This window comes from Nomascus leucogenys, chromosome X, assembly GCF_006542625.1.
Source record: "Nomascus leucogenys isolate Asia chromosome X, Asia_NLE_v1, whole genome shotgun sequence".
Lineage (NCBI taxonomy): Eukaryota > Metazoa > Chordata > Mammalia > Primates > Hylobatidae > Nomascus > Nomascus leucogenys.
Window position 1 is genome coordinate 134020412 of NC_044406.1, and position 15829 is coordinate 134036240.

Sequence of the window (15829 nt, forward strand, 5' to 3'; positions counted from 1 at the left end):
GAAGATTTGCTGTATTGTTTAACTTGTAGTTTTTACAGGTGAGGAAATCTAGTGCCATATTCTATTCTTCATTTCCCCAAGTATAGTTGAGTCCATACTTCAGTCTGTTGGGGAGTTAATAATCGTCCTTGCAAGAGGCCTGGGCAATGTCGATGTAATGGTAGTGCTCTCTTAACGGGATTGGGCTTTCATCTTTCAAGGCAGTGAATGAGAGACCCACTCTTCTTACCAGAGCAGGCAGGAAGCAGATGTGATCGGATTGCAATCCTGGAGAGGGTGAAGGTGTGAAGGGGAGTTAGGAATGTTTGGGGGATGCCTAAAACCTGCACAGATAATGTGGTGATCAGCAGAGATTTTTCTAGATGGTTGCCTGACTCTCAAGTTCCTGATCATGCACTGTCTTGCAGCTGGTTTCTTATTTTGTTATCTTGCTTCTTGCTTTCACTGACTATAAAGCACCTGCAGGAAAGGGCTATGGGCCTGACATGGAGTAAACCCTCAGTACATTTCTGCTAGTGACTTGAATCTTGATTCATTAGGAAGATGTCACACTGGGAAAAATGGATCATGGGATTCACCGAGTATACTTCTGAGACTTTTTCTAACTGCCAAGGCAAGCATGCAATTTACACAGGCCGTTATCCTTAGTGTTTTGTAGGCACCTAGTTGGACTCCCAAGTTCAAAAAGAACTCAATTTAATCACCAAAGTGTTTCATATAGGCCTTATATTTTTAATGAATAATATACAAAAGTATGTCAGAGAGTCAAAGATGCCTTAAAGATCACGAGATCAAGCTCCCTTTGGATAGATGAGCAAAGAGAAGCCCCAGGCGATGGGGGATGGGTCAGTGCCTGAAAGCAAATCAGTGACAGAACAAGGAGTCACTTTATTTCTGCACCATGCACTGCAATCTTACCGCTTCATTAAAGTAAAACAAAATGAGTCATTTGCAGATATTCTTTTGTATTTAACAGGAAAAAATTGACAGCTAGATTTTCTTGCTTTACAGTTTGTCCTATAGAGTAAACTATTATACAAGAAGAATAAGTAGATTGTGCCTAATGTTTTCTGTTTATTTTGTTTCAGGTAAGCCTTCCCAGTGATCCAAGCTGTGTTGAAGAAATCTTGCGGGTGAGTTTAAACCTTTATTTTTGTGCCTTTTAATAATGAAGCAATCTATCTGCTTAAGCTGTTTAAAGTAATTACTGTTCTGTTTCAATGAGTTTCATGATGGGGAATCCTAATATTCTACTTCAAGACCCTTCTGCTTATTCCAGTGGCCTCATTTCTTGCCTGTCTTCTTTCCATTTTGCAATCAAGCTAGTCTTCTAATATCACTAAGCTTCTGCCCTATCCATTCCTACATCCTTCTCAGACAGATACTCACCACCTTCTTTAGGAAACTTTCCCTGTTCAAGCACCATACCCTAAACCTTTGCCTTTTACCTTTCTGGGATCTCAGCTCAAATCTCACTGCTGCCGCCCACTACGTGGAACGTGGTTACCGAGATTGATTGTGGCCTATAATGAGGGGAAGAGATGCAGGAGTGGGAGAGGAGGAGAAGATGAGAGACTTGAAAATGATGGCATGTTGTGGAAAATGTTACTTAGGGAAGTGAGTGTATGTGTGTGAATGCCTTGGGGGCAGAACAAAGTTGAAAGAATGGCTATAATCTCTCCTGAAGTAAACAATTAAACCAAAAGAAGAAACCAAAGTTAAGCAAGAAAACCATATCTGTCTACTATCTCTGGCCATTGGCATCATAAGGCAGTATGGAATCTCAAGAATAGGAGTCATGGTAATGAGCTCCTGTCCCAGCTCTACCATTTGTCACTTCTGTGACCTTGGACAGATGACTTTATCTCTCTGAATCTCCTTTCCTTGTCTGTAAAAGAGGACAACAATACCTGCCCTAACTCCCTTACAGGCTACCAAGTGGTATATAAATGCTTGCTATTGTGATAAATGATGACCAGTGTAGTCATGTAAAAACCATGAAGGCTTTCTATCTGGGAAAGAAAATAATCTATGTGCCAGTGAAAATTCTGCACCCCCTTTCCTCAGTTACCAAAGTCACTCCAACTCCCTCCTGAACCCCCTCTCACTGTAAGTGCCTTCTCAGCAGCCCAGTGTGTGAAGCAAGCCCTGAGAAAATGCAGCCAAAGGAATAGTCAAGAGCCAAAAGCTGTTTACCATTGAACTGGCTTGCCACCTGGAGTATACCTGATGTACACATTCGTGCACCTGTTTCAGCCCAAGAACATTGTTCTTGACTATTAAAGAGATGAGTCAGTCATATCGCTTTGATCAGCAATGAGACTATATGGATTAGGGCAGGGGTTCCCAATCCCAAGGCAATGGACTGGTACCATGTGTTCCTCATGAGAATGTAATGCCTTGATGATCTCAGGTGGAACAGTTTCATCCAAAACCACCTCTCCACCCCTACTCCCATTCCCTACCCCCTCATCTGTGGAAAAATTGTCTTCCATGAAACCAGTGCCTGGTGCTAAAAAGGTTGGGGACTGCTAGATTAGGACTATGCTGACTACTTCGGTAAGATAAGAACCCAGCACCCCCTCAGTCATCTGTCTCAGGGGCCTGACTTTTTGGGTGGAGACGAGGCAGCTGTTATGAGCGCCACAAAAGGAATGCACACTGGGAACTCAGGCCTTTCCCATTGGGAAAATACATTCAATCCTTGCTCACTTGTCAACAGCCTTCCTTAACAGAGGTAATAACATTGAAAGAAATGTCTTACTCTGCTCTAGATAGTAACCTTGTTATTCCTTTCTTCTCCGAGTCACAAGCATAAATAAACTCAGTGGCCTTTTTCTAAACTCCCAAAGGAATGCCAGGCATATCTCAAAATCTCACTAATTTGTCACAATTGAAATTACCTACTTAAAAGCAACCCGGCCCTGGTGCCTAGGTGGTTATGTGACTAAATGCAGGAAGGAGGGTGAACACCTGGCTGAGGCTGGCGACACCAGTCTCCTAAAGGAGCCACTTAAAGAAACAACAGAATTTCACTTACACATGGAAAGAAAAGAAGCAGGTTGCCTTAATAAGCTCACAAAAGATAACATGCTTTGAGAAAGTAACAAAAGTCCTTCTGTTATTCTTGAAAGAGAATCTAGAGAAATGTCTCTTTTTTTTGAAGGGCTATAGAGTGTATAGAATTCTTTTTTTTTTTTCCAACAACACTCTTAATGAGTGGGCCTTCCTTTATTAAAGAAAGAATGTTTCATTCCCCATGCTTCAAATAAAAATAAGCTTTCTGAAATTTGCTTCCCCAATTTTATGGCTAATTGTTAAATTTTTATAGACCACCTTGCATGTCACAATAGAGCATGCTTGTTGGGCTTTTTGTCTTAATTACACATTCATGTTCCTTTTGGTTTGAGGGCCTTAGAGGCCTGTGACGGGTTCCGCAGTAAATTTGTCACCTCATTCCCCATAAACCCCTTTCTTAGGGAAAAGTACATTTTATCTTTCTCCCTACCTCTCCTGGCCATGCTCGCGGCTTTTCAAACTAAGCAGAGGCCCAAACAAGGTCATCTCTCCTCACTGAGGGGAGCTATGCAGAGGAAGGAGCACTAGCCCCGAGTGGAGGAGCTGGCTTCCAGTTGCTCATCAGATTCCCTTATTTTTCTAGCTGTGTTGCTTTTCAGTGTCTTCATCTAGAAGCATCTGCTAGTTATTACCCCGCCCATCTCTCTGCCCACCTCCAATGAAGGAATATTTAAATTATACACATTGTTTGCATCTGCACCATGAAAATCTGAGTCCATTTGCTCTCCCAACTTTCCCACCTCCCTGATCCCCCTTTTTTCCCTCTACAGCCTGGCAAGCAAACACATACAAATCCACTTCATCTCACGTGGGGACAGACTTATTTTATTAACCAAATGCAACACAACCAGCCTTTCCCCACTCTCAGCCCCTCAATCCTCCAGACTATGGAAATACTTTTGCCTTATGTGTTTTGTTATGGCCCCCTTTCTCAAAATGCTGTCCAAATTCAAGCCAGTTGGTTTCTCTTGAAAGCCCCTCTCACCATTCACCTGGCGATGTTCTCAGCTCCCCTTCAAACCAGCGGGTCCACTTTTCTTTCTTTGCCCCCCTGGGCAAAGTGCTATAATATGCTGGAGCGCACCTTGTCTGGTCTTCCAGCAATTTCCTTCTTGCCCTCACGCCCTCACAGATGCAATCAGATTGTAACAGGCTAACTTGACCTGATGTGTCAACCTTATTTTCCTATAGCAGGTGATGGATTTTCAAAGCGCTTGAACCTCGTTGTCTTATTTGGTCATATGGAGTAAGGTAGTTTCTTATTATTTCGTGAAATCGAAGTCCAGAGAGGTTAAATGACCTGCAATCCAGTGTGGGGCTGGTATGTGGCAGAAGTAAAATAGTATCTGGACTTTGTTTTCTAAATCTAGTGATCTTTGCACTACACCCAACTCTCAATCACCCTGTCACAAATCTAGAGTGAGAATCTCTGGATGTTAAAAAAAAACTTGCTTCAGACAGTAGCTGACATTTCCAGCAACTTTAAGAATACCAGCAAACCAACATAATTTGAACAGATCTTAGAAATTAATTCTTCTTTTTTGCCATTCTTTAATATTTTGAATCTCATTTCAAATAGTAATAAAACAATAGCAAATTTGCTTCTAATAATAAAACAACTGATAATAGTAATGTGTTGTCTATTGCATGCCAGGCACAGTTCATAAACACATTATGTCTTTGAACCTTTACAATAACCCTCAAAAATTGTATTATTAGTCATGCTTTACAGAATGGTAAAGAATGAAAGTCAGAGAGGTGAAGTAATTTGCCTCAGGTCACAGTTCTCCAGGTCTCTGACAAGAGTCATGCTATCCGTTCTTCTGCTCCTGTTGGCTTATCCGAATCCATTCTTATTTAACAGGCTCCAGTCTGCTTTATGATTAACATTATAGTGGATTCAACCACCAATTCATTTCAGCTTCTGTTGTTTCCTCAATTTGTACAAATTCAGTTACGCCAGAATAATTTAAGTAGTTTTTTGAACAAACTAGAATTCATTGGCCTACAACAGCTTTCCACCAAACTGACCTTCTCCCACAAAATGAGCTGTACAAATTCAGATGTCTTTGCTCCTTTTCAGGCATATTATTGCTTATTATGAATTTTACAAATCAGAAACTTAAAGGCAGCAATCTGCGCAATGCATCCCAGCTTTTACACTTGCTTCCATCAGCATGCTGTTTACTCTTTAGAGTCAAGCTACCCTCACGTGCAAATGGAAATGAAAAATAATAACAGCTCTGGCCACAGTGATGGCATTTTGCAGTTACAATTCATCAATCATGTGAGGGATTCCTAGGCAGCTCATCTGTAATAATATGGGTACCAGCAGCAGCTTCTTTTCTGAGCTCTGTGGGGTTTTATGGATCCTAGAGTAATCATTTCTGGAAGAGTTAAGCCAAGGAGAGCAGCATGCTCTAAATGCTACTAGCTAAGGATGGATGCTCAATGATTATTTGTTCTACAGTAGTATGATTTATTTGTTCATAGCAAGAATTTACTTTAAAAAATCAAGAAACTATCAAATCCTTTCTGGAATCAAAAATGCAGATAGCGCATTTCTTTTAGATTTGATGCTAAACAGATTGTCTCTCCTAGCAAAGCACCTTCTGTAGTTGATAATTTCATAGGCAAACATCTGTAAGGGTAATTCAATGTTTATGAGGGATGCTGAATTTGCTAGCTAGGATTTAGGGAACTTGATTTGATAAACTGTATCTCCTTACAGATTTCTTCCTGCCATATGGATCAGGTTGGTAAACACCTACTTGGCCACCTCTTTTTGATTACAGTATGATCTGTGTTTACAGCATTCTAAATTATGGCAATTCTACTTATTAGGCTTGTGTTTTAGTTAACAGTTTTAGCATGGAAAAAATTTACCAAATATTTACAGGGCAGTGCTTGTTATTTTATTTTTATTTTTTAACAGGGAAATAAATGAAAAAGCCCATCTTGCAAGTAAGAAAAAAAATGGATCAGGGAACAAAATTGGTCAGACAATTATGTCTGAAAGGAAATTTGATTATATTATCATAACTATGCAGCATAATCAAGCACCTTTCAGTAGAATTTCTTTTATAAATTTAACCAATAATTAGGCAATTGGTTTTATATCCTGTCAAATTAATGTATAAATAATGTTCAACTTGGATTCATGCAAACGATTTTCTATATAGCTGTCTTAAATAGGAATCCTTCTGGAATGTTTCAGAAAGCATGTATCTTATTTGGATGTGGACTTTTAAAATTATAGCTTCTTGAAATAGTAATATAGTGTTCCACCCAAGAAAGACAATTCCTAAATATAATTTAGACTATAATTAATGTTAACATTGATGGAGTCAAATAAATGAACTAACTAATGATTGTGCCCTTTGCTAATCTGATGACTAGTTCTTACCTAATGGCACTGGGAAATATGTAAATTTGTCAGCAGGTGAAAATGCCCTTGACTGGGTAAATTATGTGCAGTATTACCTTTTCTGAAGCTAATTCAAAGCACTAATGGACTTCATACGTAGCATGCATATGTGAGGTGAGGTATTCATGGAACCAAATTAGCTCATAAGAGATATTATCCATTATATGCCTCCTAGTAATCATTTCCTCTTTTCTCAAACACAAACCAACCCAGAAGAAAGATGCTAAATTTAATTATAACAACTTTATGTGAACAATGCAGGTAAGCCATCCAGTGTGCTTCCAAATGCACTTAGAACCTGTCAAGCAGTTCAAATATTTTTATGTGGAATCTAGGGGTTTGCAGCTAGTGTATGAGGTGAATTTTAAATGATTTTACAGACGTCATTGGGAAAGTGAGTAATATGAGTAATGAGGTGAGTGGGCCAGTGAATCATGGGAAACTGTCAAACATGGGGAGATGTCAGGGAAGAGATGATGTCAAATAGAAGTAACTTAGCAACCCAGCATTTAGCTGTCCGGAGAATGAGCAAGAGTAGCCCCTTTAAAATAGCTGAGTAAATTTATCAGTTCCTATATATCTTAGGTATGCTATAAAAATAAGTCTGTTCTCTGTCAACCTGTTTCTTTTTGTGAATATGGTGATTTGTGATTTTCTGTTGAACTGGATGAAAGCAGGTGAGAATTTAGGCCATGTGTAGAATTTACACCTGTTTTCTGTATCTTGGATGTAAGGAGAGAGTAATGAAACAACACACTGGTTTGCCAAAAAACATTCTAAGCTTATCTGAAAGAAGTAACAGCTTCTAAGTGTTGTCTGAGAACCAGCATTTTTGTACTAGCTTTGCTAGTGGGATTGGGCTGGGGAAAGGAGAAGTAATGCAAGGAAGTTAACCATTCCACTTGCATCTGTGTACAGGTGAAACTCGTGTCTCTGAAAAACACATTGAGGAAGTAGCCTCTTGGAATCAATTTGGTAGGCATCTCCCAGTTTTGAAATGAAAGAAAGAAGGAAAGAATAAACAAGGCTTGTCCCTTCTCTCGTTTGTCACTAGAAGCATTCAGGAGAATGAGAAAAATAAACTTAAACTCCATAACTGATGTAACCAAAGGGTATCCATAAGCCTGACTCACAATTTATTTTGTGAAAGTCAAACAGGGAAGAAGCCAATAAGTGATTCCCATGGTCTTGGATTTGTGGCATAGTAGATGAAAGAAACACTGATTTTCAGAATAAGTGGAACATGGTGAAAAGCAAAAACAGTATTAGAATAATAAGAATGGGCATTAAAGTTGGAGATGGGAGCTTCCACGGACCAAGTTTGGGACACAGTCTTGAGAAGTAGGGAAGGCAGGACTGAATGAGAAATTACATAAATGATCCATATTTCTGGAAGGCACTTTGTTAGTGAGGCAAGGTGGATGAATGAGATGCTGCTTTGCAAGTAGCCTGTAGGGCTGATGTCTATTGATAACAGAGAAGTAAAGCCTGAAAGCATTTGGGCACACAGCCTTGTATTCTGAAGAGAATTCCTGCTAGTCTGGAATTCAGCCACAGCCCTGACTGGTCCTGGGAGAACTCTTGACATGAACAAAAAATAGTAATAAAAAAGAATCACCACAAGAGCTATGCAAAAAAAAATATACACAAAAAGCATGTGAGAAAAGTGTACCAGAAAAACAATATTGTTATGGAAAAATTAAAGCTGTGACCAACATAGTGGCATGAATTTGTTGAAACCATGAAGCAATTTTATCTGAAAAGACAAGAACAAAATCAGTGATACAGGAACTTAAAGATGCTATTTAAAAAATAGATAAATCAAGAGGTGTGAATTAATGAATTATGAACGAAAATCGTTATGATTAATTCAAGATCCTTTTCCCAAATAAAACAATAATACAATAAAATAGATACTTGGTTACTTAACATCATCAAGAAAAAAGGGAAAACACTAATACATAAAACAAGAACTAATAAACAGAAATAACTTCAGATACGGAGAAAACTAAGAGAATAATGAGTAGCAATTTTCTCAGCTCTGTACAAATAAATATAAACTGGTGGATGAAATGGATGGTTTTTCTAGTGAAATGTAATTGACAGAGATTAACTCCAGAAAACACAGAAAATCTCAACAGGCTTATCGCCATCAATGAAATGAAGACTCTCCCCACCCCTTAACAAAAGCGTCACTCCCAGATGGGATTTTGTGAGGAAATTAAACTAAACTTTCACAAAATATGACAGTATAACTTTTACACAACATAGAACAAAAAGAAAAATTTGCAAAGTACTTTTTAGAAAAGCCAGCCTAGCTTTTATTTTGATACTAAAATCTGACAAAAATAGAACACAAAAAAGAAAATTGCATAATAGTGTCATTTATGATTATTGTTGCAAAGCTCCTTAATGAAATACTAACAAACAGAATCAGACAGCACTTTAAAGGATATACAACATCACCAAGTGAGTTTTATTCCAGGAGTATAAAACTGGTTCAGTGTTAAGAAATCCATTTGTATAATGCCTTTTACAAAGAGAATAAAAAAAGAAAAATTACACAGTCATCTTCATATAGATGATAAAAGACACTTGACAAAACTGAACACACATTCTTGATAAAATAGAAATAAGTGGAAACATATTTAATGTGATAAAATATATCCACCTTAACCCAAAGGCTAGTATCACATTTCATGGAGAAACTCTCAAAGCATTCTCATTATAGTCAAGAAAAAGACTAGACGTTCTTTATACCACTATCATTTTATGTTTTTCTGCAGGTTAGCCAAGACAATTAAATATGTAAAGAATAAGAGGCATTAAAGTGAGAGATAATGCTTAAAATGGTTACTATTTGTACATTATACATATATTGTTTTCCTGGAAACCAGAAGCAAATTAACTAAAAACACTATTATGATTAATACACAAATTCAGCAAAGTTGCTGTGCAAAATAAATGTATGGCAATAAATGGTTTTACATATAAAGCAACCACTATAAGATGTAAGGGGCAAAAAAAATCCGTTTACACCTTATGAATTGATGTAACAAGAATTGTGCCAGAGCTATATAAACAAACTAAGTCACTATGAGAGATGCCAAAGAATACTTAAATAAAAAGGCATACAATTCCTGAATAGGAAGACAATGTCACAGACATTTGTGTTCTCCCTAAGTTAATCTTGGATCCTTACCTCACGCCATACAAAAACATTACTTCTAGATGTATTAAAGATTAAAAACAAAAACATAAAATATTAAAGGTATATATGGGAGATTTTAATTTATTTCTAATTTTCAGATCAAGTCTCAGAATTAGATGGCAGAGATAAGCAGTCAGGGGAAAGTTCAGAGGTTAGAGGAGACTGGAGAATGAAAGAGTAATGGAAAGAGAGAGAAGTCTCTCACTCTAAGGGAATATAGTAAGATTATGAGGCAACATCAAGGCTCCAGGTGATATTGAAGATATTATATTTATACAGGTTTCAATCTGTAGATTGTATAATTTCCTCCAGCAGTGCTTATTTCATTACCCAGAGACCACAGGCTAATGGGTCGATGACAGCCTGGAGGCATTAGAGAGGTTGAAAATTGCCCCAAGTCATATATTCATATGGTTATGAAGCAGCTGACACAGAATTGGAACTCATGTTGGCCTGAATCCAAAGTACATACTAATAGTAGTACTACTTACCTAGCATTTTTTTGTACCTGGCACTGTTAGAAGAATTTCACATATAGTAACTCATATAATCACTATATCAATGCCAAGAAGCAAGTACTATTATCATCCCCTTATTAGATAATGATATGGAAGTACTCTGAGCTTAAGTGACTTTCTAAGTTTGACAGCTAACCAGTGGCAGGGCCAAAATTTCAAACCAAGCAGTTTTTGGTGATTATGAATAATGTGGGTATTAATAATTGTATACAGATTTTTGCATGAACACATGTTTTCATTTATCTTTGGAATATACCTAGGAGTGGGATCGCAGAGTCATATGCTTAGAGTATGTTTAAATTTATAAAAACCATACTAAATTGCTTTTAGAGTGGCTGTACCATTTTGCATTTACACCAGCCAAGTATGAAAGACCACTTACTCAGCATGTACTTATTTCCCATTTGTATATCTTTTTTGATGAAGTGTCTGTTCAAATCATTTACTCATTTACTAAATCAGGTTGTCTGTTACCTTATAAATGAATCTTGAGAGTTTTTATTGTTTCTGGACGTAAGTCGTTTGTCAGATATGTGATTTGCAAATATTTTCTCTCGGACTGTGGCTTGTCTTTTCATTCTCTTAGTGATATCCTTCTAAGAACAAAATTTCTTTATTTTGATAAAATCCAATTTATCTTTATTTCATGTTATGGATTATTATTTTGTTGTCAAGTCTAAGAACGTTTGGGTTAATTCAAGGTCAAAAAAATTCTCTCCCATGTTTTATTCTAAGAGTTTTATTTAAGTCTTCATTTTGGATTAATTTTGATATGTGATGTGAGGTATAGGTTGAGATTTACATTGTGTTCCAGCACGATTTATTGAAAAGATTGTATTTAATCTTTCTCCATTGAATTGCTTTTGCATTTTTGTAAAAAGTCAATTGACCATATTTGTGTGGGTCTACTTCTGGACTCCCCAGTCTCTTCTACTTGTCTATGTCCCTGACCTTTCACCAATACCATAATGTCTTAATTTCTGTAGATATTGTAAGTCTGAAAATAGCATAATGTGAATCTTCCAACTTTGTTCTTTTCCTAAAATGGTTTAGCTATTCTAGTTCCTTTTCCCTTTTCCTTTCCATATGAATTTTAGATATATTATTTATATTTACAAAGAATTCTGCTTGAATGTTGGCTAGTATTGCATTACATCTATAAATCAATTTTGGGGGAATTAACACCTTTACTGTGTTGCATCTTGCATCTCATGGATGTGGTCAATGTGCCTCTCCATTTATTTGGGTTGGCTACTCTATTTTTAGAGGGACACTGGTAATCTATAATCCCACTTTAGAAAATTCATGCTATGAGAAAAATCCAAGCTCCTAGAAAAACTATGTGAACAAAATTATTCATTACACAATTCTTTGTAATAGCAAAAAATGCTACTATATATTTAACAATAGGAGAATAGTTAAGCAAACTCAGATTTATACATTCAGAATCATAACCAACCATTAAAAAGATGGCTTTGCTGATGATGTAACAACATGAGGAAAAATTATGAGATAATGTTAAGTGAAATAACCAGAATATAACATTTTATGTACTTAAGTATTATATCTCTATAAAAATATGACTAAAAACAAACTGAAGGAAAATATTTTGAAATGATAGTTCTTATTTTGTTAGAGTCAGAATTATGGGTGAGTTTCTTCTTTTTTATATTTTCTCAATTTCTATAATTTATATTACTTTCATAAAAATATTTAAGAGGCAATTTACTCATGTAACGAACATGCATGTTTACCCCCTGAACTTAAATAAAAATGAAAAAACAATTTAAGAGGTATATTGCTGAACTAAAATGCACTTAGCAAAAAGTAACCAGGATAGTGGGTAGTTTCCAAACTAGAACGTCTAAAGAGACAGACTAGATTAAACAGCAGAAAATTGAACTAGAAGAGGGAGCAGGCTGTGGCTGCCTGAGAGACTATGCTGTGGAAGCAAGAGACTCAGAGGCTGCATCTGGGATAGAAGGCCTAAAATGGTGGAATCCAACTTTTGAGGGGCACTTATAGAGGGATAAGTATTAGGGCAATAAAAGCAAGAATGTTCTGGGGGGTGGGACATCATGGTTAAGACAGTAGAGCTCAGCTCTTCTCCCTTGCTGAATGTTTTTGGGTAAATTAACCTTTTTGTACCTCATTTAAAAAAGTGAGGTAATATGCCCTAATTCTCAGAATTATAGGGACAATTAAATGAGATGATGCATATGAAACCTCTAGAATAGTGCTTGGAGCACTCGATTAGATCCTTCCTTTCTCCCCTGTTCTAATTGGTAGATCTTTCCAAGGGTAGAAGGAGGTGAGGTCTTTGTCACTGAAAGTGTTCAAATAGAGGCACTGTGCTCCCCCAGTACCTAGAGGATAAACTTCCAAACCCAGATCTTGGCAGTCAAAGTCCTTCCTTTATGTCACCACTCATGCCTACCTCACATATTGCCAAGTCTCCCAACTGTGTGCCCTTTTCCACATCCATTGCAGACTTCTCCCCCTTTATCAAATGTGCCATCTCCTCCTCTGCCTCTGTGTGTTGCCCCCTCCCTCTGCCTGTGATCTCATCCACTCCTGTCTTTGTCTGGTGACCTCCTATTTACACTATGTAAGATCCACCACAGAGATCACAGATATTAATGAATTAATTTCTCTATCTGTCTTCTAGGTCCCCACAGCAATTTTTATGTATCTACACTTGGCCTTTGTATGTGTGTATGTTGGGGAGTTGCCTCTTATGGTAGAATGTGAGGTCCATTAGGTTATAGTCTGTGTGGAAATCCTTACTCTGTCTCTTTGGCCAATTCCAGAAGGCCCCCCCCACATACATGCACACAAAGGTGACAAGTGTAGGTGCATAAAAAGTGCATAGATTAGATGCAATGTGTTTATTAAATGACTTAAATTTTTAGAGGAATGGTTAGAGAAAATGACCTCATAGTGTTATTTCCACCCAAGGTACAATAATGATTTGATTTCCCATGAACATATTACAAGCTAATAAGCGGATAATAGTGCTTACTGAGTAGAATAATTATACAAATATTGGGCATTTTAATGACTCCATTTCTTATTTCTCCAAATGATATATTATCACCATTTGTGTGCTTTTTCCATTGCCAATTTCTTTTTAAGAAGGGCAAAATGCCACATGCAGCTCCAATCATTTAGATGTGTCTGGATTCTTGGAAACTTGACTACCCTATGTTCTCCTACAAATGGACTGTGAGAGCTTGCTTGGAGGTTGTAGCAGGGAAGCACAGCTGCTCCTATACCTTTGACCTAAGAAGGGTTCAACTCTATAGATAAGCAGTGGTAAGAGCGAGAAATGACACCCATCTAGCCAGCCAGATCAGTTGAATCAATCCTGACGTTCAGTGGGGTAACAGATGTCGCAGCCAGATAGTCCTCACATCCTCAATTGCAAATTATTATTTAATATCATTGTTATAGTCCATTTTTAATATTGTTCCTCAAAATACAATAATGCTAGCATTATCAATTTAAACAAGGTACTGAATAAAGACAGGGCCCCATATGCTGCTACAATGGGAGAGATTTTCAAATCTCTCAAATAATGTTTTGGCACCATTCACTGTGCTTATTATCACTGTGATCACAAGAAAAGAGCTTCCACAAGATGTGTTTTCTTCTCTAGAGTGATTCCTCCAGGGTGTGTGTGTGTGTGTGTGTGTGTGTGTGTGTGTGGCTGATAGCCTGTAAGTTGCTTCCATCAAACACTCCATTCCCCAAAGCCCTTCATTATTGAAATGAACACACTAACACGAACAGACTCGTCCTGCTCTTTTCCTGGCAACATGTTAACCGGAAATTGCAGAATCATAAAATAAATAACTAAGGCCAATCTAAAACTAAGGTGTAAAAACAGCATCCTGGCTGTCTGGGCCTCTGCTTATTTTCTATTCAACTCCCTTACTACTTCTCAGGACCTGTTGGGTTTAGAGGATACCTGAAAAGCTAGTCCATCCTCCAACTTTGCAGCCTCCTCACTGCTCTTTAATCCAGGAGCTCCCAGCACATCCTCACACCCCTAGTGCTTTTGATGCAAAAGTGAATAGCAGGTCTGACACCTGGAGAATCCACCCTGATGTTGTTAGAGCCTGGTCTGCTCCTGTCCTATGTTGCAGAGTGGAGACCATGCAGCATCGGCCTTTGAAAGAACTGGGATTAAGATGAAAACAATGTGCCAGTGACACTGGACCAGACATCAAGAGACCTCAGAGCTAGTTCTGACACTGCCACTACCTTATTCTGTGACCCTTGGCTAGTCTCTTAACCATTGTGTGCTTCAGGTTCTCCATCTGTAAAGTGTTGAATTTTTTGCACCCTCCAGTACAGAAACACCAACCACATGTGGCTGGCCATTTGAATTTAAATTAATTAAATTTTAATAAAATAAAAGTTCAGTTCCTCATCCATTTCAAGTTCTCATTAGTGACATGTGGCCAGTGTTTGCCATATTAGACAACACAAAACTCAACATTTCCATCACTGTAGAAAGATACAGTGAACAGAACTGCCCCAGATATCTCTTCAGATTTGCCCTAGGTTTTTATTCTGAGTTTTATCATCAAATAAAACCAAATATTGTTTTACCTTCTAGACTGTGTATTCTAGACTGTGTTTAGAGTATATCTGACTAATTTATTTCCTCCTGAGTCTTATATACAATACATTGATCAAATTCGACTCTAGTTCTGAGCAGTGCCCCTACTATATAAGACAGAACAAAAAATAAGTCTGAGTAGGTAGAAAAAGATAAAGCAAGTATTCCCACCAGAGAAGTTTCAGGCATACGCCTGGTTTGTTGGGCAATGCAGGGACCCATGTACTCCTAAGTCAGGCCTCAGGCAAAGTGTCTTTCCCTATGTTCAATAAGATTAATAATGCTTTCATCCCTAGGCTCTGGAAATAAGAGGGTACATCAGACCGTTGAATGGCCCTTTTAGGAGAGAAATGATACTATAACAACCCAGGAATTGATTCATATTTGCTTCCTCTCTCTCTCTTCCTCTCTCACTCTCTCTTTCCTGCACTCTTCAGCTTTTCCATCTCTTTAGACATCCACCTAAGGTACATCATTAAAGGAAGTACCACAGCAGCACTTGGACAGCTCCAGTGGCTTTAATTGTCCCATTTCTTCATTAAGGGAAGTTGCTTACCTACACCTTGCACAGGGGCTTAAGATCTGGATTATTAACGTTAAAATGCACTGAGTCCTGAGAAAAGCCATTCATTGTACAAACTTTCAGTTATGTAGGGTAAATAAATTCTGAAGAGGTACTGTATTACATACTCAAAATTTACTAAAAGAGTGGATCTTAAATGTTCTCACAACACTTAAACAACAAATAAAGGTAGCTATGTGAGTTGGTGGACATATTAATTAGCTTGATTATGGCAATCATTTTACAATGTACACATACATCAAAACCTCACATTGTATATCATAAATATATATTAATAATTTATTTTGTCAGTTATACCTCCATAAAGTTGGAGAATAAAAAGCCATTACTTGGAATGCATTCTGGTGACAAGGGAAATTTAATAAATTTGTGCCTCTCCTTAGGG

The 15829-nt window shown here is 37.6% G+C and overlaps 1 protein-coding gene across 3 annotated transcripts in view; it reads left to right on the forward strand.

Moving 5' to 3' along the window:
• The window catches only part of AFF2 (AF4/FMR2 family member 2), a 518465-nt gene that overhangs the window by 307489 nt on the left and 195147 nt on the right, over positions 1 to 15829 (forward strand). For all 3 annotated transcript variants that reach the window (XM_003271824.3, XM_003271823.3, XM_012498708.2), the window contains exon 4: positions 1089 to 1133. In XM_003271824.3, coding sequence (XP_003271872.1) covers positions 1089 to 1133 — 45 coding nt within the window. The remainder of the gene's footprint in view (positions 1 to 1088; positions 1134 to 15829) is intronic.